The sequence below is a fragment of the Botryllus schlosseri genome, chromosome 7 (genome assembly GCF_051294905.1).
Source record: "Botryllus schlosseri isolate E-star chromosome 7, Bs_hap1, whole genome shotgun sequence".
NCBI classification, from domain to species: domain Eukaryota; kingdom Metazoa; phylum Chordata; class Ascidiacea; order Stolidobranchia; family Styelidae; genus Botryllus; species Botryllus schlosseri.
Genome location: NC_137242.1, coordinates 12615730 through 12640629, shown reverse-complemented (window position 1 = coordinate 12640629; position 24900 = coordinate 12615730). Strand labels below are relative to the sequence as shown.

The following is a 24900-nucleotide window of genomic DNA, read 5'->3' as shown; positions in this document are numbered from 1 at the left end:
CCATCTCCTACTTTTAGTACGAGATAGGCTACTAATCAACAGCCTTCGCATCAGTTTTATGGCGTAACAATAGACCAATACGACGTAAGGATACTTATATCGTAGCTATACCGCATTCTTACCAAGCAGTGCCGTAGTGCTGCACTGCAGATTGGAACTCATTACGAAACGGCGGGCCGTATTCTTGTGGTAACTAATTATTTCGTCGCGGGCCGGACGATTTCGCTTGGCGGGCCGGATCCGGCCCGCGGGCCGTAGGTTGCCGACCCTTGGCGTAAGCTGTACTTTCGCACGCAGCGCACACATACGTATATAATAACATACAGTCACTAAAATTTGACGTAGTAAGCAAGTAGTGGGGAATCTCGGCACAATGGAGTCGGGGGTCACATTATCATGTAAGACGGGAAACTGTCCGCGGGCCGGACAAAATGACTAAAAAAAGTCGATTGCCCCCAAACCCCCCCCCCTCCACACACACACACACGTCTGCAATATTCTACTTATGGATACCAACATAGATAATGTCCGGGGTCCGACACTTCAGAATCCGCCATTTGAGTATCCCTGGCATATAAAGTCATTTGAAATTTGACAAATGTAATAGGAACCTGCGTTATTACGCACTTTGTCGCCACCCTCGAGACAACATACGTTCGACCACGGCACATATGAAAATGATAAATACATTCCTAATCATCGCCCCGTGAACTAGATTAAATATACACGCAGACCATGCCATACTTATTATTATATCAACATTTTATATTAAGTCAATCCCGTATCAGACAATAGCTGAGAATATTAATTGCATGTTAATTAAAAAATACAGGTTTTTCATTGCGAAATGAAACAAAATCGCTTTCCCCGTTCCGGATTACATCCAGATATCGGAGGTGCAGTCTCCACCCGGATAACGAATCTCGTGCGCCAGAACGGGCCCTTTGGGCTCCTTCCCAAAGTCGACCCTTACGCGTGGGTTGAGGGTTAAACCTCCCGTTACGGTATTGACATCAATCATCAGTAAATAGGAGCCTTTTCTGTGAGGAAAAAAAGCAATCGCTTAAATCATTCGAGATATCCATGAAATCGGAACGACAGATAGACAATGTATTTCCTTGTCACATTTATTCAATAACTTTACTGGAGATGACGATATGACTATAATGTATGTAGTGTGATTTATAGCGAAATCATTGCCACTAATCCAGTACTAATTGAATTCTCGGACTGACAGAGAAACAAAGAGGTTAGATTAGCTTACGTGGCCATGTCAGGGTAGAATTGGTTATCCCAGCCGCTGTACAGTGATGTAGTGACGTAAAGGCGCTTTCCGTCCAAGCTGAGCTGTAGCATCTGAGGAGCGCCAGCCATTCTCTTGCCGTCCAGAATAAGAGGTGGCGGTTGACTTGTAAGCTCCGCGTCCTCAGTCACCTATCGCAGTTCAAGGTCAGAATTTACCATTGCAAGGAACCGGTAATGGCTTAGTGATACTCAGAGGCGGTCAGAGTAGTCATTGTTGGTAATATTCAAGTGGAAGAAGAGATATACCGCAGTCTATTTATATTCATTACAAACAGAACTATTGCGATTTCCAGAACCTGTCAAATCTAGTTGAAGCGGAAGTAGAAAACAAATGCCTGAATATTATATATTAAATTGAAGTCTGAAAAGTCCTCAAGCAATATTAAATGCATCCATCTGCAACCAATTGCAAAATATATAGACCTGCCCTCAACCAAATCTACTTTTTGAAAGTACTTACTCGAGTGGTTTTCAGGATTTTATTCACCATTTTCACTTGAAGTAGTTATGGCATGTCTTGGAAATCGATACTTATATACTTGTAATAGAGAATAAACTTTATGCCGTTACTTCAACCTCTACTTGAGTGCCATTGTTGACTATTTTGACCACATCTGCCTATAATGAGATCACACGGAGTCGAATTTCTCAATAACAATCACATTTGAGCGATCACATTTGACTATATAGCCTACTTGCCATCTCTCTATAACTATATGATCAGCAGGACATATAGGAATAAAACATATGTCCTCTCTGCACTTGTCAGGGTCCTTGCTCAAGCAATTCCATTGGTATAAATCACGCTGAATATAGGCCTACTAACTCACCTTCACATTACCATCAGAGCAGATCGATCCGCCTAAAAACACTTGCCCGACCAGTTTCGGGTTTCTCGTGTCCGAGACATCGTACTGACGGATGTCGCCGTGCAGCCAGTTCGAGAAGTACAGGAATCTGTCGTCCAGCGACAGGAGAATGTCAGTAATGAGTCCTTTGAAATAAGCCTATTTATATTGCATTGAACTGATGGTAACGCAACGCCGCCAACTCACCTGGCATAACAGGTAGCGCCCAACCTTCCACCTTCTTGGGTGGGATAGCAATTACTTTTTCTGCATCCCATTTTCCGGTCTGCAAAGAAACAAAAATAAAAAAAAACAATAGAATATTAAGTCTCTATCACCGTATTATACGGAAGTGATGCAGCTCAAACTAGTTCCAAACATGGTTGTCCGACATTTGAACATGCGCACAGAATGACAACGACATCTGAGCCTAAACTGTTGCGTCAAGCCGACACAAAGTGAATAACGCATCATACATTTTCCACGTAATTACTAAAAAAATATTACTAGAGAAATAGGACTAAGATGGAGTTCGCGTTGAGAAAGTTCAAGAGGCAAGAAATGAGTGCAAGAAACTTCTGAAAGGTTGGAGGAGCGATGACACGTGATCGCGATGGCACATATATTTGCAGCTGCAGCTAGAGTGTAATGGTGCATTTTTGAGAAATTGTTTAGCTGCAGTTCGAATACGGTGAGTTTGTGAAGAACATGACTGCAGGCAAAAATTTTCATATTTAGAGCGCAGTACCCTTTTCAGGCTAACACGTTTGGTACTAACAAGTAGCAATGTACACTATTTTCTATAACAGCGGCTCCGGATGCGTTGATAAAATAGAATTAGCAGACTCCTGGCGTCAACGACGTTGCAAGACAAAATGAATATTAATTCAAAGTTATTACCGGTGTTCGGAAAAACCGGAACACTGTGCTAGACAATGCGCAGCCTACAAATCCTTCGGTCGCCGTGGGGTCGTGCAGGAATCGAATCTCCAACGGTATCATGCCGTCTGGTCCCAAGTCGATATCCTATGGAAAATAATTCCCACTCGTGAAAGTGTGTTGCTAAGGTTTTCATTGCTCCGCAGAAATAATGATATTGCGATAGCGTGTATTTGTAGAATTCAATATAAATGCAATAATACCCACGCATTGATTACCGTGCGCGCAGTGGTAAACACAACAAGGCCACAATAGTTTTCAAAAAGTGCGTGGCAAAGTGTATTCAAGATAATGATACTTATTGCAACATATTTGTACAAGGTGAAAACTCACTACAGTCCCAATCATCACTGTGTGTGTGATGTTACAATGGCATTTGGCAACACTTGATCGCGGAATATTGCGTAGTCACCTACATTACATCATTACACGTCACCTTTTCGCTGCATCGGCATGGTTAGATTTTAATTGGTGCGTGTATCCGGTAATACAGGTCGGGGTCAGGTACAGGGTCGGCAATCTATTTTGTTCTGCCGATCGGTTTGTAAGACACACGTTTTGATTGGAGACTTGACTTGTTTTCTTTTCGATTATTAGCAGCGACATTTACCACTATGCGTAAAAATATACGAAATTGAGTTCGAAAACCGGAACAAACCGAACCCTAAAAGTCAGACTTGACCTCTGCCCCATCGTCTGTACAGACACGCTCCCGCCCAAGAAGATCTCCGAAAAGGGCGCACGAGGGAAAAGGCTATAAACCGCGGGTGTAGATTAATTGATAAGGTCGCGGACTCGGGTTAAGATCGACTATAATCTATTACACTATAGACTAGACTGAATGGCTTCATTCTTGAACGAAGAGAAATTCCGTCGCCGTGTTGACTCGAGCATTCACGCATCGTTTATCACAGCAAACACAACCATTCGACCCGGAGTCACCGCAATACGAATGCGCAACCCAACTTACCAAATGCCGAGCAAGTACAAAAAGCTCTGTTGACGGATGAGGTGAGAATGAAAGCCTTGTAGGCGCAGTGTACCGCAACATGTTCACGGATGGACAGAGTATTTAAAATCTAACAGAATGGCATCACACTTGAATGAAGTCGTATCGGAAAATAGAATACACCATGCGGTGAAATGAAAGCGGTAAATCCACACCTGTATCAGTTTGTGCGTTGTCCAATCGTAAACGTGCAAGGTGCGGCCATAAAATCCTGTTAGTACGTAAAAGATGTAGTATGTCTAAAATCGGGTGCTGTTATAATGCATTGCAATATATTATTCCGGACATTGGTTCATCGATATTATCGAATTTCTCCGTAGTAACAACTAACAACTCGTTATCCATCACATTAACGATAATTAGTAGGGATGGTGTGAACCTCTGAAAGGTTCAGGTTCGTGTGAACGCGAACCTTTTTAAAAGGTTCTGTGTGAACGCGAACGTGAATCTCATGACGTCACGTGACATCATTTTGCTAATTCCAACCCTACATTTCGGTGAAGTGATAGTCTGTATTAATCTACTATTGTACACGATACCTAGCGACGACTCGGACCACATTAGGCCACAATGTATCAGCTGGGGCAATCAAATGATATATTAATCCAATAAAATCACTATCTTCTGTCTCTTTGCCAACAATTTCGAAGAGCACTTGCACGGGAATATAGGCCAGACCGGACAATGTATTCGGCGTCCGAGTATTGCTACGTTGATATTGAGCAGAGTGTGAAACGGGTTTCTATACTTGATACCGATATTACCCCATTAACAAGTTATACAGCAGTAGCCAACACCCTAATCGCACGGATTTGGTTTTTATGATACAATATACGTATGAAGTCAAGATCGACCCCGTACGCCTGCTAGATTTGAACGATATGAATTTCATTGATTGGTTCAATAAGCATCGTTCGTTGACTACCTACATGAGTGTATTTCGCTCTTGATGTTGTGTGATTGCGGGTCAAGCTCACAGCAGAGAGTCACTAAATATTCATAGACGGGAAGCTGGGTATTTCAAGCACAACTTTTGTATCAAAGCAAGAAAATTTTTTTAGATTGTCAAGGTGCATGCGCGTTTAATCTTGATTTTTTTTATGCTGCCAGCGCCATGCATAGAGTGTCCGCAGTTGAAATGCAATAAATTTCAACAAAAGATGCTATAATGAAGTGAAAATTGTAATATATGAAAAAGGATCGCAGTGCAGAACCTACCAAGGTTCGTTGTGAACATGAACCTCTAAATTTTCGAGGTTCACACACAGAAGGCGGACGTGAACCTCACGTTCACACCATCCCTTTTAGCTTAATGTTCGGCAATACCTATTTACAATGTTGCCAACGACACTATATATAAGGACAGCCAGAAACTGCGTGCGTATGTAAGCTGCACGGTGACGAAAAATTAGGTCAATGCCATCGCCTGGTCATATTCACGGCCCCCGCACCGAGAACAAGAACAACATAATGACATAGGTAAGTAATAGGTACAACTCCTGGAAATAAAGGACAACATAGGTTTGTAAAACATCTCCTCTCAAGTCATGGACAAAACATAGAAACATCGTCGAAACGCCAGTCCCTCTAATGTGCGTAGCTTTTTATTGCGTGATCTGGATGTCATGATACGATTAATCGAGGTTTCGATGATTCCACGACAGGAAAAAGATAAAGAAACTATAAATCTCGTTGAATATGTTTATTAATAGGAAGGGGCATATTATTTAAGTACCAATAATATGATATCTCACTATACTGTACTCGAATCATGACATAAAAGTAACCCTATCGGCCAGGTCGTAAAAAACGCAAAATTCATTATCCGATAATTACACAATGATTGCGCTATATATAGATAGTTATCTGGTGCAGTGTGTATCACCGCCGTGTCAATAGAGACAAACCAGTGCGACCCATTCGGTAATCACTCAGCCACGCTACAGACTACACGCACCGTCTTCGACGTCCTTCGGATTGAAGCCGGACAGCAATTTCTTAGGAGTTCCCCACTCGGTGCTGATCAACACGTTGTGACGCGGTTGGTACCAGAAGTCATACCCGAATTTCGTGTTGTGGCCCGGCGCTTCCCAATTTCCAAGCAGTTCGAATGTGTTTGAATCCAACAATATGAAGCCACCTGATTGCGAGGTAGATCAATCAGTAAGCGTACCAGAATAGATATTGCGATATGCAGAGGCAACGAACGTAATGCAATATTACTACAGTTACATGAGTGAAAATCATATCGAGTCGAGTTGGCGCTGGATTTCGAAAAATATCCCGGGCATATATCGAACCAAATTACAGCTCGACCTTTCAACGACATGAAATTTAGACTACATAGTAATTTGGTTGAAACCAGGCTACAATAAACGGGTTCGGGCAGAGTTTGGGCTAAAGTTGCCTTCAAAATAATCGCTCGAGAGTACAAGTATAAAGCAAATTAGCAGGCCCGATGACCAGCGGTAGTCTAAGCATAAAGTGTCTCAACTCAGGTAGAAGTAGACGTGACGAGGTAAACTACCACTCAATTACAAGTAGAAGTAGCAATTCCCAAGATATGCCAACACCATTTTAAGTGAATGCCGAAGAGCAAAGGCCTGTAATGTGCGGGTGCAGGTGCGGTTCTATTAATATAGATAGTGGTGAGCTGCGACGACAATTATGCTGACGGTTCAAGTCCCGTCGTCGTAGTTTTATCTGGGCTCCGCTTCATCCATGTCGCTGTTCCTCCACCGACAAAAATGTACTCCGAAAAACGAAAGCTGCTTGGTTACTGACCGCCTCTGCAGATCACAGCCAAGGTAAAATCCGACAGAACTATGTATAAAGGTATAGGATAGATGCCCGAAATGGTAAGTATTTTCTTTTCTACTGGGTGAACACGCAATCATATAGGGGAAATTTGGACAGCGTAACTTGAAATCGTCGGGAGGAAAGTATTTCTTACTTACCATGGCGCAGTGCATTTCACGAGTTCAAATTTACAGTCTGCAAAACTTTTTTGATCATGACTCTAGAGCAGTGGTCGGGAACCTATGGCTCTTCGGGGTATAAGATATGGCTCTTCGCCAAATATTTTTTGTCTTGAATTGATCAATATTGCAGCAACTTGTTAGTAAATTTTCACCACGGCCAGAATATTTATTCTCGTGATAGTATAAACATGTCTTTGAGAGGTAAAAACAATGCCGTCTTCAAGTTTAGCGGCTCGGACTCCTCTTTTCAAAATACTAAAATTTAAGTTGCTGTAGCACCGGCGACCAATTTCACTCGCAATATAGATGTACCCGACTCGAAATCTTGGATTGCAGGAGACTTGATTGGTCGGAGGGAATAGCATACATGGCGACGTCAATATGAGAACGCATTTTTCAAATACACATTGTCTTCCTGATCTACGGCGCAAAATGAACTGCCGTGGACGTTACATTCACAATTACAAACTCGAGTTACGAACAACGTCATAGCTAGGGTTGTATTTAAAACAAAAATCAATTTAAAAGAAACATGTTTAAAACAAGGCCCTAATTTAAAACATGTTTTTTTTTAAAGCCATGACGTCACGAATATTCAATTGTTGCGTCATAGTGGATCGGCATTGACAATTGAAAATATAGGGTAAAAATAGCTACTTTGACGAAATATATGTACAATTGCTGTTGAACCGACTATTTTGAGAGTTGCCATCATCCCATATCGATATACGTCGGCTATATCGGGAGGTAATTGTCCGTAGGATCATACAACGTGTGTTTTGTTAAATATTTACACAATTATGTCATAATTTTACCACTTAAAAAAAACACAATTTTGTTTTTTTCAAAATGGCCTTTAGGCCGTTTATTTTAAATGCAACCCTAGTCATGGCTATCCACATTCTTGATTGGGAAGTATATCTCCGTAGTACCGGCGATGGAATGTAGGCGTGTTGTACAACGTTATATGTTACCGGCGAATTCTTTGAGAAAGAAAAGTCGATGAGTATATAGATTTTCGGAATTGTTTCAGTGACATTAGAATAATATCAGCTATTTACGATGAATTGCGTTACCAATGGAGAGGGTTCGCCCGTATGTGCTGGCTTTCTTAGACCTGCCTCTCGTTTCGCGCCCTACCTTCAAACAATAAATATGCAAATTGTGTGATTTTGGGATAAAAAATTTCAAAATCTTGGCATTCATGGACTGAATATCGATAGAAAATACCAATAGTAATTGAACGTTCCACAATTTTCGTTCACTCATCCTGACGACAGGTGAGGTACTGACCGTGACCTCACGTCACTGATGTATCACAGCTTAGAGTGGGTATGGATATATCATATATACTGCTGTAGTGAACATGTTTTGCGCCACCTACGCATGTAATCATGGATTCTCGCATTTAAAGGAGCATATCGACGAATTTAAGCTCAAGCTTTAATAAGGCAACCAGCATGATTAGTACGAGTATTTACAGCGAAAATGTGGCGCACACGACGAATCCCATGTAGTTCGAATTAATGCTAGCATGACTTCACGAAATTTCTTGATTGACATGTATGGCTCTTTCGGGGTTGTAATTAAAAAAAATAGATCAATATGACTCTTTAGACAATAAAGGTTCCCGACCACGGCTCGAGAGTCTAGCTAGACATTCAGTTTAGCCGTTCATGGCATTCACGATTCACGACCTAGCGATCCACGGAAGTTGTCGTGAGCAGTTCACTCGCCGGAAATGATTTGTAATTGTTTGCAGCAGAATCATCGGTTTGATTACAGACAATGGGAAGAGAAACTATTCACGTTTCATTTTCTCAACTTCTAATTAGCAAATAATTGAACGCTCGTTGTTATGATTGATGTGAAATCGTTTTAGCTTGTCATAATCCAGACCTAGTAATCTGGTTTGCCAACGGGTGTCGATCCTTGTAGACAGCTAAATGCGGGTTGTTATTATTATCATTAATATTATTACTACACACAGCAACAGTGACGCTCATCGCCTATGAAGGCCTTGTGCGCCACGATAATGCATTTAGTACAGTTGAGTATCTTTGTTTTCGGTCTTCGGGCTAAATGTGGGTAATATAGTGTATGTCCAGATGAGTAGTATCTGCGATTCTAATCCAAAGATTCGACGGCGTAATTGTTTTGTAATGAAATGATAGTACAATCCTTGGAGGTTCAATACCCCGTCTATAACGCACTGTTAGTCGCGATGGGCTATCTTAAAATATACACCACTTCCGTAGCATGGCCGGTCACGGCAATTTGGCCGCGCCAAAATCGTTTGGTAAGTCTCGTGACGCAGAATCGCCGTCATAAGTCACAATCCTATATTCTTTATTCACAAATGTAAACTTTATTGTTTTAGAGAGGCTCTTTTCTGTTGACAGATTTTCTTGCAAGTCAATTCGACACTTCCTCTGTCTTTTCAATGTGTACCTATGCTTTGTGATATTTTAACGAATGCATGAACGGATTAGAAACTGCCTTCCTCAATGCATTGTATAGAATTCATGTTGTACATGAATAGTTGCAGCGATCCTATTATTACCAAGCTTCCCCGGGTAAATAATGATTCGAAATTGAGAGTCCTTCATAATTAGTCTATGTCTGGCCTTCACACGCAGGAATTGGATTCTCGTGGTGAGCTTCGTCGAGGACGGACGTGCAGCAATCAAGGAGATTAGCATCCTCGCGAACACAAAGGAGATTGGTCTGGGAGACTTCGTATCAGGTGTGGTCGTTCTATTTTTGTCTTGCTTTTATAGTAATATTGCAGTAGATAGGGAGCCTTAATGTCAGGTAAAAACGGGGCGCATAAGCGCTCCGCTGAAGAGGAACTCTCTGGTCCTGCTTCCAAAGAGGCTGCATCTAGTAATTCGGTCGGTGGAAATCAGTCGGTCATAGTGACAGGTGTGACTAAACAGCTTCGCTCTTATAATCCTATTCTTGTCAACAAAAGCCTTCATCAAGTACTAGGTGGTGCATATAAGGAGGTCAGGATACTTCCATCCGGAGATTTGAGCGTATTATGTAACAACTACGACCAGGTGACAAGACTTTTGGCTTGCAATAACCTTGGCACTGCGGCAAAACCAATAGAAGTCAAAACTGAATTATACAAGACGAAAACCCCAGAAGTACGTGCTGTCATAACTGATGTACCTCTAGACTTATCCGATAACGATATTAAAGAGGAACTCTCAAACCAAAATGTTGTATTTGTTCGTCGGTTTTCATACAAATCAAATGGTGACACAGTACCGAGTCGATCCGTTTTGATATGTTTCGCGTCAACAATCATTCCTACCGTGGTCAAAATCGGGTTCATGCTCTTTCGTACCAGGACATACAACTCGCCGCCTTTAAGATGTTTCAATTGTAATCGGTACGGTCACAGATCAAAATTTTGCAGAAGTGCTTACAGATGTACCAAGTGTGGAGATCGTCATAATTACACAGATTGTACTAATATACCTAAGTGCGTCAACTGTGGTGAACCTCATTCTGCGGGCTATGGAGGTTGTAAGCGATACAGACAGGAAAGTCAGATCAACGCGCTAGCAGCTAATCAAGGAATCAATTATTGGGAAGCCAGAAAACAGATCATGCAAAATTCGACACCTCCTGATGTAAGGTCGTATAACGAATTCCCAGTCTTGGCACCTTCACCGACATATATTCAACCGCAAATTAACATTCCGACACGCAGCGCTAACGTAACGCCGGACAGAAACACTTTCGTGCCCCAATTAGGACACAGCCAGGTCATGACAACTCCTTCACAATCTACCAGTAATCCAGAACAAATCACAATAGCCACATCAGATTTCTTACTATTTATTGGAGAAGTTATAAAAAACGCATTGATGTGTGTGACGGAAAAGAGACAAATCGACATCGAAGCAATCGTAACACAGTCTGCAAAATCAAAACTGGGCGTTTCCATACTCAACTCTTCCAATGCCGTCGCTGAACGTCACGCGAATGAAGTTGACTCCGCAGTTACCACCGTCACGACTGCAGTAGAAAATACTTCACCCATGAACCTGACACATCGTGAAATCGGCATGGACCTTTCGCAACGAGACTTTAACCACCAAAATTCGAAAAGTTGAAAATCATGCAATGGAACTGCCGCGGGATTTACCGAAAATTGAACGAGCTGAAAAAATATGTTTTAGACATGCATGCGAAACCAGATCTGATTGCCCTGCAGGAGACGCATCTTATCACTAAATATTCACCGAAAATTCACGGATACACCCTATTAAGAAAAGATCGAAACATACACGGCGGTGGCATATGCTTTTTTATTAGAAACGGTATACCTTACGTTGAATTACCAATAGAACAGATAAGCCCAATGGAGGCACAAGCGCTCAACATCCAAGGTCTAACTATCATGAACGTCTATATCCCTCCGAATAGAAACATCTCTCGTTCGCTGATGCATAGATGCTTTACCTACCTCGGTCCTAAATTTATATTAGTCGGGGATTTCAATGCCCACCATCCTCTCTGGGGAAGCAACTCTATGAACACGTGTGGAAGACATCTCCATTACTTCATCGATATGAACGATATGGTCGTTTTGAACACAACGTCGCCAACTAGAATAGACCTATCTCTTCCGAACCCGGGTCGCACCTCAGTATTGGATCTAGTCATGACCTCAAAATGCCTGGCGGCGAAAGTAACTACCGTAGTCACGGAAAATCTTTTTGGCAGCGACCATTACGTGATCTTGAGTCATCTTGATCACGCGATCAGCGTTGCAAATGATTTCCACAGGACCTGGTCGCTGAAGAAAGCTAATTGGGACAAGTTCAGTCAAATGTGTGAACAAATGTTGATCTCCGAAAGAGAAGAGTCCCCGACTTCGATTGAAGAACTCTCGCGATCCATAATAGCATCAGCAAACGCTAGCATCCCGCTAACCAAACCCTTCAGAAAACCAAGCGTTCCCTGGTGGAACTCGGAGTGCTGTAAAGCAGTCAGGCTAAAACGGGCAGCGTTCCTTAAAATGAAGCGTACATTCGATATGCACGATGTCCTCAACTTCAAACGTCGCCGCGCCGCCACTAGAAAGACCATCCAAATCGCCAAAAGAAACTATTGGCAGTCGTTTTGCAGCTCACTCGATCGAACCGCCAGTGTATCAAAGATCTGGCATGTTATTCGAGCGATGTCAGGTAATCGTACTTGGAACAACATCAACTCACTCAAATGCGGTCGTGATGTAGCTACTGACAGGAAACAAATAGCTAACGAGCTTGCTAGTCACTTTGCCTCAGTTAGTGGAAATCGACATTTGGAAGAGTCGTTTAAGACCAGACGAGCAACGTTCGAATCTGAGAATCTACCATCGATTCTACAAGAAACTACGCATAACAATGAATTTAATTCGCCCTTCACAATGGAGGAACTAATGAGGGTTGTGCGTCAGCGAAAGGGTGCTGCACCCGGAAGTGATAAAATCTGTCACGCAATGATAAAGCATCTTCCTCCACCGTGCATGCGTATACTGTTGCAAGCACTGAACAACAATTGGTCTGATGGAGAGTGTCCACCATCATGGAAGCACTCCTTAGTGGTCCCGATACTAAAAAAGGGCAAAATAGCGACCGAAGCAGCCTCGTATAGACCTATCTCACTTACAAGCGATATGTGTAAAATTATGGAACGCTTGATATGCAATCGTTTATGGTGGTGGCTGGAAACTAACGACCTCCTGCACCCTGCTCAGTGCGGCTTTCGACCCCGCAGATCGACCAGAGACTGCATTATCTCTCTACATGATGAAGTTTATAAGGCCGTTTCGAACAAGAGATATACCCTAGCGGTATTTTTAGATTTGGAAAAAGCCTATGACAGGGTATGGCAGGGAGCAATAGTGTATAAACTCCATAGTCTCGGTATTCGCGGTAGTTCGTTACGTTGGTTGAACTCCTTCCTTAAACATCGGTCATTTCAAGTTAGAATTTCAGATCAGCTATCTGATACTTATCATACGACAAATGGCACACCACAAGGAAGTATTTTAAGCCCAGTTTTGTTTGCAATTATGATGAATGACTTACCCGTAGAAGCCACTTGTCATATCAACCTATACGCAGACGATATATGTATTTACGATTCAAACTTGAATGCGTTGGACCTCCAGCAAAATATACAGCACTCCTTGAATAAGGTTGATAATTGGTGTAAAAAGTGGGGATTGAAAATAAACGTGAGCAAATCGGCTGCCATGCTATTCACGAGACGGCGAAAGCCCGCAAATTTTGAGCTATTTCTCGATGGGTCGCGGATCCCGTTCGAAAGAGAATTCCGGTATCTTGGCATCACGTTTGATTCTCGACTTACCTACCGGCAACACTCCCGCCAAGTAGCTGAAAAATGTAGTAAGCGCCTGAATATCCTACGGTGTCTGCGAGGCACATCCTGGGGTGCGTCTACGTCATGCATGATATTACTTTATAGAGCCATTATTCGCTCCATAATGGAATATGGATTCGAGGCATATTTTATAGCACCAAAGTATGTCTGTCAAACCATACAGAAGATACAAAACTCTGCTCTAAGGCTCTGTAGTGGGGCAATGATTAGTACCCCAACGATCGCGCTACAGACTTTCTGTAACGAATTACCGATACATCTTCGTCACCTGCAAGCATGCGCCGCATACCGGTGCACAGTATTGTGCCAACCTAGACACCATTGCTTATCGGTAACACAACACTCCTGGCACGAAATTTTTCCAGACTCGGAAAATTTCAAGACATTCAATATGATATCTAATATAGTCCCGCTCAGAAACATTAAACTCACCCGAATTGAACCCGCTTCTGTACCCCCCTGGATCCCTTTGGAAATTTCAGTAGACCTAAGTCTTGGCTCTAAGACCTTAAACATCGAACACCCCGATGCGATCAGAATTAAGTGCGAAGAGTATATGTCTACCCGCTACAATCATCATTTGGCTATATATACTGACGGTTCAAAAACTGACCTGGGATGCGGTGCCAGCTACTACATCCCAACACTTTGTGTCTCTTTCAATCTTTCCTTGAGTAGTTTAAAAAGTGTGTACTCTGCGGAGCTTATCGCCATCAAGGAAAGCCTGTTGTGGGCATGCAGTAACTGTCCACCAAACTCAAATATTGCCATTTTTACAGACAGTCAAAGTGCGACCAAAGCCATCGAACAAAGACTCAACGAAGGCAACATGGTTATCGATGTCATCATTCAGTGTATTTCTCGCCTCTCGTCAAGCGGCAGCCGCACAACAATTATATGGATCCCGGCTCACAAAGGAATAGTAGACAACGAAGTGGCGGATAGGCTTGCAAAAGCTGCAGCGAACATTATCAACAATGGGATGGAAGAGATTTCGCTGACGCTTAGCGAATGCAAATCCATGATATCAGACTTCTGTCGCACAAAATGGCAAAAGGAGATACGGGATCAGGATTCAAGCTCCAGATATGTTCGCCTGGTGAATTTGGTCGGTGCAACCTCTCAGCTACACAAACTGACTCAGCGTGAAAACTCTATCCTTATTCGGCTTCAAACAGGTCACTGTCGACTAAATGCACACCTGCACCGAATTGGCCAGCATGACAGTGGTCTCTGTGAACGATGCCATGTGCCCGAAACGTTAGAACACTTCGTATTTACATGCACGCGTTACCGATCACAAAGAGGTTACCTACTCGCTAGATGTAATCTACAACAACTTCCAACGGACCTTCATGTACTACTGAACAATCCTATAATGGTACATCCATTAATAGATTATGTGATATTGACCGGAAGGGGAATATAACCCCCAATCAACCCTCCCACTCAGACCTGGCGCACAAAGCCTTAGTTGCTGAGCGCCATAATACCCCATACCCACCCCACCCACACGCAGGAATTGCCTAATTGGTGCCTCAATTGCATCGTTTTGAAAAGAGCGGATAGAGAATTTAGCAAATAGCGGATAGCAAATTTCTGCGGCATCTTAAGCAAAAAGTAGTTTTCGCCACAGGTATAACCTCAATTTTACTCCAGCTACATCGAACATTGCCCAACATTTCAATCGTAGCTCGTTAATTTAGCATAACCAGAACCGTGGCTTACCTTTTCCGTTTCCTGCCGGGTCACCGATACAACTGATCATGATTTTGCCGCCGGGAATGCAGTGCACAGTGTGAGGATAGGCCAAATCTGTCTTGTGATATACTTCAGTCGGTTCTACGGCCTGGTGAATAAGATATTAGAGAGATCGATTATTCTCTAACGCATGATAGCTTTATAAATGTAGTGTAGTAAGTACCGGACATTGTGCACACTAAGGGAAAACTCAGTATTTCAAAACTTGGCAAATTATCGTCGCACATCGCAAGAGTATTCGGTAAAGTGTGGTGTTATGATATGCTTGATTGAGCCCAGCGATGGATGCCGGTATTGTTTTGAGACAGACATGCATGTGGTCGGCTGAGGAAATACACTTCGAGTCGGCTTGTAAAAGTAGCTGTCTAAGTAGTCAGTCTAGAACAGTGGTCGGGAACCTTTTTTGCCAGAAGAGCCAAATTGGCCCTATTTTTTTCCATCTCAACTCTCAAAGAGCCATAATGTCAATCGACTGTTACGTCACAATTGGAAATTCGTGGCGTCATGGTAGCACTAATTCGAACTCACTGCATGGGATTCCTCGTGTGCGCCACATTTTCTCTGTAAAAACTGATATTTATTGTTCGAAAATAAAGCCCGAAACGAGAGGTAAGAGGCAGACGGGCCAAGCCTCCACCAAGGATAACGCAATTCCTTGTATAAGTAGCTTAGAATTTATTCCAACTGATATAAATCGAATGTGACTGTCACTCTGATTCCGAAAATCCAAGGGCGTAGATAATAAATTCAGCTGATCCGGGAGAATGCTAATCATTAGGGCTGGGCAAAATCGAGTACCTGAGTGATTCGATTCTGAATCACGTAATATGCTTTGAGTCGAGTCGAGTAATCGAGTATCGCTCATTATGACGTCAAAACGGAATGTAAAATGGCAAAGTTCAAATACGTACCTTGTATTCCACCACAAAGAATATAATGCATGTTATCCATCACATAAAAGCTACTTGGTGTTTTTTCGACCATACCGATTTCATTGCACTTGGTGACAATGTTGTGGGAAGATATGACTTCAGAAATATGCTGTTTCCAGTAACGTTCGTAGCTCTGTACTATATGTTTCCTATCCTACGATACGGCCAAGTAAGGTTTCAAGGCTTCAACAGTGAAAATGAGTATCGAAACTATAATTCTCGGTGATAAATTAACTTTCAGTTGCGAGGAGCGTATGATTTCCGTACTCGAAAAAATCGTCTTTTACTACTCGACTCGAATCATTAAAATTAGTACTCGATTCAGATTCGAGTACTCGAATCAGATTCGAGTACTCGAATCATTATACCCAGCCCTAAACATAACGTTGCGCTACACGCATAAATTTTATACTACACAGAACGTGGAGAAAACAGAACGTGGATAGCTATGGCGTTGTTTGTGATTCGAGTTTGTAATTGTGAATGTCACATTAGGGCTGTTCAAAAATAACCTTTTTTCCTGAATCTTGCGAGTTACTTGATTAAATCGTTAGGTTGCCTTGAAAAATGACGCACACCAAATTTGAATTCATTCCAACCAATATTCGAGGATTTCGTAGAGTTTGAAAATTTTGAATTTGCCTAAAAATGCAAAAAAATTTTTTTTTCAAATTTTTCTGCCAACCCCATGAAATTGTTGCGCTGTCTTCAAAAACGATGCAAAACAAATTTGACTCAATTCGAAGCCGTAGAAGTGGAGTTATTTCAGTTCTTCCTTGAAAATTCTGGGATTATCCTTGATTGGTGGATCATCCCAGAATTATCATCAAAAAACTTGAATAACTCGGCTTCTGCAGCTTAGAATCGAGTCAAATTTGTTTTGCATCGTTTTTGAAGACAGAGCAACAATTTCATAAGGTTGGAAGGAAAATTGGAAAAAAATTTTTTTTTTGCATTTTTAGGCAAATTCAAAATTTTGAAACTCTACGAAATCCGCGAATATTGGTTGGAATGAATTCAAATTTGGTGTGCGTCATTTTTTAAGGCAACCTAACGATTTAATCAAGTAACTCGCAAGATTCAGGAAAAAAGGTTATTTTTGAACAGCCCTAATGTCACATCCACAGCAGTTCATTTCGCGCCGTAGATCAGGAAGACAATGTGTATTCGAAAACTGCGTTTTGAAATGGGCGGCGCCATATCTGCTGTGCTCTTCGACTCAACGCATCGCACAATTCATGATTTCGATTCGGATACATCGCCAGGAGGTTTGAGTCAGTAGCCATTTCGATGGGGTGGGTTCGAATCTCATCGCTGCCACCACGCCAGGATACAGAGCCTGTACTCCCTGTTGCACCACGAAACGATATCGCCACACGATAAACGTTTATTACAGAAGAGACATCTTAACAGCACGAAGTCGTTATGTCAAGCAACTAAATAAACGGCGCAATCAGAGAACTAACTGAATCTGTTTAATCAGTCCTGGACAAGTGGCGACCTTCCATCTGATTGGTAGCATTCGTTAGTCATACCTATCTTGAAAAAAGACAAAAACCCTTCTACTACGAGGTCGTACCGCCCTATCGCACTTACTAGTCATGTGTGTAAGATTATGGAGTGTATGGTGAGTCAACGACTACGCTGGTACCTAGAATCGAATAACTTACTGAATAGGTCACAATCGGGTTTTCGTAATGAACGCAGTACTTTCAATCATATACTACGACTTCACGATGAAGCATACATGGCCATTCACAACCAGCGAACTGTCGTTGCAGTGTTTTTGGACATTAAAAGCGCATACGATATGGTGTGGCGTAACGGGCTTCTATATAAACTTGACCAATTAGGTATAAAAGGCCAAATGTTATCCTGGATCGCTGGCTTTCTTTCGAATAAATCATTCCAAGTTAGAGTGGAAAATAGCTTATCTGAAAAGCAAGTTCTCGAGAATGGTATTCCACAGGGAAGTACTATTTCACCTCTACTCTTCACAGTGATGATCAACGACTTACCCTCGGTAATAGGTTGTGAGAATTCTCTTTTCGCGGATGATTGTGCCATATGGCAAAGTGGTCTCAACGTAACATCGCTAATTTCAGAGGTACAAATGTCCTTGGATGCAATCGAGCGCTATTGTTTACAATGGGGCTTCATACTATCGAAATCCAAAGGCGTTGCAGTGTATTTCACTAAGAAGCGATCGCTCCCGGAACTTGAGTTACGCATTGATAGCACACCAGTCGTAGTGTCCGAAAAGTTCAAATTTCTCGGGGTTATATTTGACAAAAAACTATCGTATAAATATCGTATTGAGGAGATAAGTGCTAAATGCAGCAGGAGATTGAATATACTCCGCCTCCTCACAGGTACCACATGGGGTGCCGGTAAAGAAACTCTACTGATCGTGTACAGAACGTTTATACGGTCACTTATTGACTATGCTCTTCCCGCGTATTATTTCGCTCCTAAATGCCACCTACAGCGGCTCCAGACGATACAAAACACTGCGCTACGGATATGCTGTGGAGCTATGCGTAGCACACCCGTCTGCGTATTACAAGCAGCGTGCGGCGAAATGCCCTTACACATCCGACACAAGTATCTAAGCATGAATTACCGATGCCAACTACTTGGACAACAACCGTCTCGACATCCTAGTCTTAACGTAGTAGAAGACTCATGGCATGAAATATACTGCATCACAAAACCGAATTTTAAAACTTTTAACATCATTTCACGATCGCATATTCTCGACAGCGTGACTGTCGAGACACAACAATGGTTAACCACACCACCATGGACAATACCGATCCCCGTCGCAGACCTGGATCTACTTAAATACACTTCGAAATGCGAAATACTGGAAAACATCAAATCCATATGCCTAGATTTCATGTTTGAACGATATGGGGACAGTGTGGCAATCTACACAGACGGCTCAAAAAATTCCAATGGCGCTGGTTACGGGGTATATATTCCGGTGCACGATATCGCAATCTCTCGTACCTGCTCACCGATATCATCAGCCTTCACAATGGAATTGAAGGCGATTGAGCATGCATTATTTTGGATACTCGACCACGGCACGCGAAACCACACTTACATCATCTTCTCAGATTGCCTATCCGCATTAACGACGGTTTCTAGACCTCTGAACCGACCATCAAATAACGTTATTGTATCCATATTGGAAATACTTAAACATATACATGATACCGGTATCGCTGTTGAATTTTCTTGGGTTCCAGGACACGCAGGAATTTCAGGTAACGAAAAAGCAGACGAATTAGCCCGAATAGGCTCGTCAACGCAAGATCAACCGAGCCAAACTCCAATCATTACCGTACCAGACGCCAAAGCCGCGATGAAGAAAGTTACCAAGGAGATCTGGCAATGCGAATACTCTGCCGATGAACGGGGATCACACTACAAGCAATTCCACAGCACACTCACCACAGGACCCGAGAAAAACGGCAGTCGCCCTATCAAACGCCTGATGTTTCGACTACGGTCAGGACACTGTGGAGTAGCATCCCATTTATTCAGAATCGGCTGCTCGGACTCTCCGATGTGCGAAGAATGCGATGTCATCGAAACAGTCGAACACTTTTTGATATCGTGCATTAAATACGACTTTCATCGATCATTTTTAATAACCTATTGCAATCAGTTACATGTACCGTTCACCATACGCAACCTACTCTCGTCATCGCAATTGTCCACTGCCGTCGCTGAGTTCGTGATAAGTTGTAATAAGTTCATTTAGTTACTGCTTGATTTGAATTTCCTGACGACCGTGGCGCACAAGGACATAAATGGCGAAAAGCACCACTCATGTTTGTGATAATAATAATGCACAGATATCGGAAATTTTCCAAACGGGCATGAACCGTGTACTGCCGCTGGTATCACAAATGTAACGCGCTTGTTACCTTGAAAAATCTTGGCGCTTTGGGATCAGTGGCAACGTCGACAGCATGAATACGACTTGAAACCAGACCGGGTAGAATCAAGAGATTTCGATTCTTAGACGGGTCGTCAAAGCAGCTGCTGCACGCGTTCCAGCCGGAATGATGAATTTCGTCATCCTTATTCGGCATTTCCAATCGATGAATTACCTTTTTATGCATCAAAACAACGTCAACACACATCAGCGATCCGACTGAGATAGTAAGCTACGATAATTTGAAACGGAGATAGGAAGTAGGCCCGTATCGTTGGATGGGATCTGAGCAAGATTTTTCAGGCGATTCGCTACGTGCTCGTCCATGTTCCGATATGACGTCGCAATTTTCGATACCACGAACTCGTGACTTAATTCGATAACCCTTTTAGGGAAGCATGAAAAGCTCTCTGAATTATCACAATGTAATATCTTCAGCAAAGTTACCTGGCAGAATGTCGATGAATCTTCGTCAATATCCACAGTTGCCAGATAGTCGTGCGCATCGGTTGGAGTATTGCTAAATCAGAGACGGATGTGATGAAAACATGTTATATTTAACGTAATATGAAATCGACTGCAGCATGCGTATCAATTTCGAAGTTGCAGTATGGCCAGTGGCCACTCTATATATATATATATCCATATATATCCATGTTTCTGCCGCGACTCGCATAGCTGGAATTTCCAAGATCAAGGTGCAATGTCTCGCAATCAAGCAAAGGTCAAATAAACAGATTCGCATTTGACCGGCCTATGGATCATTTATAATTGTAAAGTTAGCATTAAATTCTAAATTGTGCGGCTCGCGATATGATAAACCTACCGGTATATGCACGGGATGTAAAGTAACTTTTCTTTGGGTGCTTTCATGGCATCTTTCGGCGTCGCGTAGCCAGGACCAGTTTTGCAGCAACCCTTAGCTTCCGTTGTCGTCGCTATAACAATAATGTCATGATTTGAGAGCTCTTGCTTTGTATAGGTTGCTGCATCGGAAAATAAACTTGCTTCTTTGGCCGGGGCTGTTATATTTATCTATCATCTTGCGCGTTCGTCAATTTTCCGGAACCAACACCAATCGCATGCATAATCGCATCGAAATACGCATTTAGGTGGTAGTGCGGAGCATGTACCGCAGCCGGATTGGATATCCGGCCTGATTTTTTTTTTCAATTTTGGCCGGAGCCGGATCAGTAATTTTTTGATCCGATTAGAATCTTTGTTGATAAGCATAACTTTTGCTACTAAATACCAACCAACCAACCGACCAACCAACCAACCACAGGCAAGTAACCGCCAAGCCAATGCGAAAATAAACGAGCCATATTTCTAAAATCACGGAGCCTGCACCGTACCGTGTAGGAGCATGGACCGTAGACGAATTGGATATCCGGCCGGACGTTTTCATTTTTAGCCAGAGCCGAATCGGAGCCGGACCAGAGAATTGAAAAACAGGATCGGAGTCGGATCACAGAATTTGTCGATCCGCTCCGGACTAGCAGGTAGGCTGCCAATGATGCATGCACATTAGGGCTGTTCAAATAACTTTTTTTTCAGATTCCAGCCATTCACTGATTAAATTGTCAGGTTACCCTAAAAAACGCTACACACCAAAATTGGTTCGATTCTAACAAGTATAGGACTCCGTAGATCCAATTAAGATTTTTAATTTATTATGGAAAATTAAAAAAAAATTCTAAATTTTTCCGCCAACCCCATGAGAATGTTAAGCTGTCTTCAAAGACGTTGCAAAACAAATTTGAATCAATTCCGACCAGTAGAAGCGGAGTTATCTAAGTTTTTCGTTGATAAATCGTGGATTATCACCGATCAAGGATAATCCGAGGATTAATATCGAAAAACTCACATAACTCCGCTTCTACAGGTCGGAATTGTTTTGCAACGTCCTTGACGACAGCTCAACACTTTCAGGGGGTTGGCAGAAAAATGTGGAAAATTTTATTTTTTAATTTTCCATAATAAATTAAAAATTTTAATTGGGTCTGCCGAGGCCTTTACTGGTTGGAATCGAGTGAAATTTGGTGAGCAAGGTTTTCTACTGCAACCTGACGATTTAAGAGGTGACCGGCTTGAATCAGGGAAAAAAAGTTATTTTTGAACAGCCCTTATGCACATTCAACCAATCAATGAAATTGATATCGTTGTCTGATGTAAAAAAATCTAACAGGCGTACGGGGTCAATCTTGACTTCGGATATTTACGGTAACATAAAAACGTAATCCGTGCGATTGGGGTGTTGGCTACTGCTGTAGAACTTGTTAATGGGGTAACATCGGTAGGAAGTATAGAAACCCGTTTCACACTCCCACTCAATATCAACGTCCCAATACTCACCCGCCGAGTAGGCTACATTGTCCGGTATGGCCTAGCTATACCGTTAGGCGTAAGCTTATATTCCCTTGCAAGTCCTCGTCGAAATTGTTGGTAAAGCGAGAGGGATAGATAGAGAGAGGGAGAGGGAGAGGGAGAGAGAGAGAGCCTATATTTTCATCCAACCAAAATATATAACAACAGAGAGCAGCAGAGGTGGTCAAAGTAGTCAAGAAGGCTACTCAAGTAGAAGCAGATGTAGCGACGAAACAATCTACTCAAGTACGAGTAGAAGTACTTATTCCATGAGCAACCTAAAACTACTTGAAGTAGAAGTAGAATTTCCTGACTTTAAATCTACTCAAGTAAGTAAGTAGTTGTGAAAACGATCGTAATTCGTTCGCATGGATTGTCAAAAGCTGCTAATTGAGCTATGTGAAAAGTGCCGAGCTTGATTCATATTGATGCATACCTGGAGGTATCCAATTTTCGACAGCATAAGCATTCGTCTGGATCATGGAATTAAAATGATAGTATTGATGTGGAAATACGATACTAATCCTATGTTTACTCGAGCAGCACGTTTTAGAAAATATCATGGTATGGGGCACTCACCCATATTATAAGGCCCATAGTTTAGTCGCAGAGCAATACGGAGAAGTTGTATAGGATACGGTGTAAACACTTTGCGAGATTAGTAAACGTTAATAAAAAATATGGTGGATCGTAAAAATGCCATATTGTGTAGCTTTATTTCTGGGAATTAAAGGCATTACTACACTTGCTTTTATACTTCAACATGTATGTTATCCAAACCAAAGAACTGATATCAATTAGAACTCAAAGTATATGATGATGGGAATGGAAAATGAAATATACATACTACTTCTAAAAGCGGAAAATGTATTTCATGTCTTTAGTCCAGAAAGTTTCAAAGGTGGAATGCTAAAACAGCTCTAAAACTAAAAAAGTCTCACAGTCCCCTTTTACAGATTAGGACACGCCATGGACTGTTAGATTACGACATAAGTAGATGCTGAACACCAGTTTGAAACGTTATGATGAGCCGTATACACTGTGATGAAATATTTCATATGGACGAAGGGCGACAATGCGGTGTGAACGCCAACCAACGACTTAAATTATATTCACCGATACTTTCGTGAAATCATACTGGTTACTCCGTATCCACTGAGCGCGAAGCGCGACGAAAATTTTGGGCTTTACTAAACTTTTATGAAAACTAAATGTTGATAATCCGCGAAAACAGCCCCGAAATTCCTCAGGCTATCTTCCTGATCGGAGCAATAAACTACTTCTACTTAACAAACTGAAAATAGCGAAAAGTAAGTAAGTAGATCACAAAATATTACGAAGTAGAAGTAGAAGTACCGAAAATCAGATCTACTTGAGTAAGTACCAGAAGTAGAGGAAAACTACTTGAGTACTTCGAAAAAGTAGAAGTACTTCGTTACTGACCACCTCTGGAGAGCAGTGATGGTGGTACAGAAAATATGCATGCACAATGCACACTGCACAGTATTCGGTAATTGGCAGACAGACTCTTTGAACGACTGGCGTCCATTTATCACATTTTAAGCTACTGAGCTTTCAAACGACAACACGCATATAGTTTCAACTGCACAAATCTGCCATTCTTTGGTTGTTTTGTGCAAATCTATTTATAGCAAAGCAGCTCACGTTGGAGTGATGAGGTTTTCGGACAAGGTATTCATATTACCGGAAACTCACGAGATTGTTTACCAGACTGGCGTATTACATTCGCTTGCTTCTACGTTTTATTACAAGAATAACAATACTTCACTTGGTCGAGTTCTTTTGCAATGCCTATTGCCTAGTCACGATATTCATGATAAGTTTATTCGAACGCCGGATAATTTTCACAGCTTCTGCTATTTCGTCAGTTCAGTGTTGTCATTATCACGATATATCGAGCCAACGAGATACTCTAATGGTGGAGCATCTAGACCAAAAACTTAGTCAGTAAACTTCGTATCTTCCATTCATTGTGCTCGCTCAGGGTGCAAACTTTACAAGGCTATACACATTCGTTGCCCAGCAGTTCCAAGTATGCGATGTAGGCTATATGCCGCAAAAACATCAATGACAAAAATATTCAATGGCTCATTTCTATATCTAGTTTGCTGACAAAGTATGGACTAGAATAGATATTCAAAAGCGTAGGACCTATTATATCCAGCTTGCAGGATGCCTCCAGGCATCAAGGCTGTAATATGCCTATACCTAGATCACAAATAATGCGATGTATTTTACAATCTATGCATTCGACAATTAAAAGCGTAGTATATAAACTCACCCATTATACTTCGACGGTGCAGCAACTCTCAAAACCTACGCTGAGCTGAGCAACGATTAACAGACTGAACTAAAACGGAAACCGTACCCATTAATT

At 42.0% G+C, this 24900-nt stretch overlaps 2 protein-coding genes across 2 annotated transcripts; one reads left to right on the top strand and one right to left on the bottom strand.

Annotated features, from left to right (window-relative positions):
• Positions 1-743: 743 nt before the first annotated feature.
• LOC145442578 (methanethiol oxidase-like) lies at positions 744-24900 on the bottom strand. Its single transcript, XM_080320528.1, has 12 exons — positions 24805-24900; positions 20962-21073; positions 20583-20655; positions 20125-20310; positions 15222-15342; positions 6059-6241; positions 4257-4312; positions 3054-3179; positions 2361-2439; positions 2136-2299; positions 1265-1434; positions 744-1040 (listed from the first exon to the last, which is right to left on the bottom strand). The coding sequence occupies exons 1-12, from the start codon at positions 24806-24808 to the stop codon at positions 878-880; spliced, it is 1437 nt and encodes a 478-aa protein (XP_080176654.1). The 5' UTR covers positions 24809-24900; the 3' UTR covers positions 744-877.
• Positions 9721-11217, top strand: LOC145442570 (uncharacterized). The gene has a single exon (XM_080320517.1). It carries the CDS (start codon positions 9890-9892, stop codon positions 11210-11212), a length of 1323 nt encoding a protein of 440 aa, XP_080176643.1. The 5' UTR covers positions 9721-9889; the 3' UTR covers positions 11213-11217.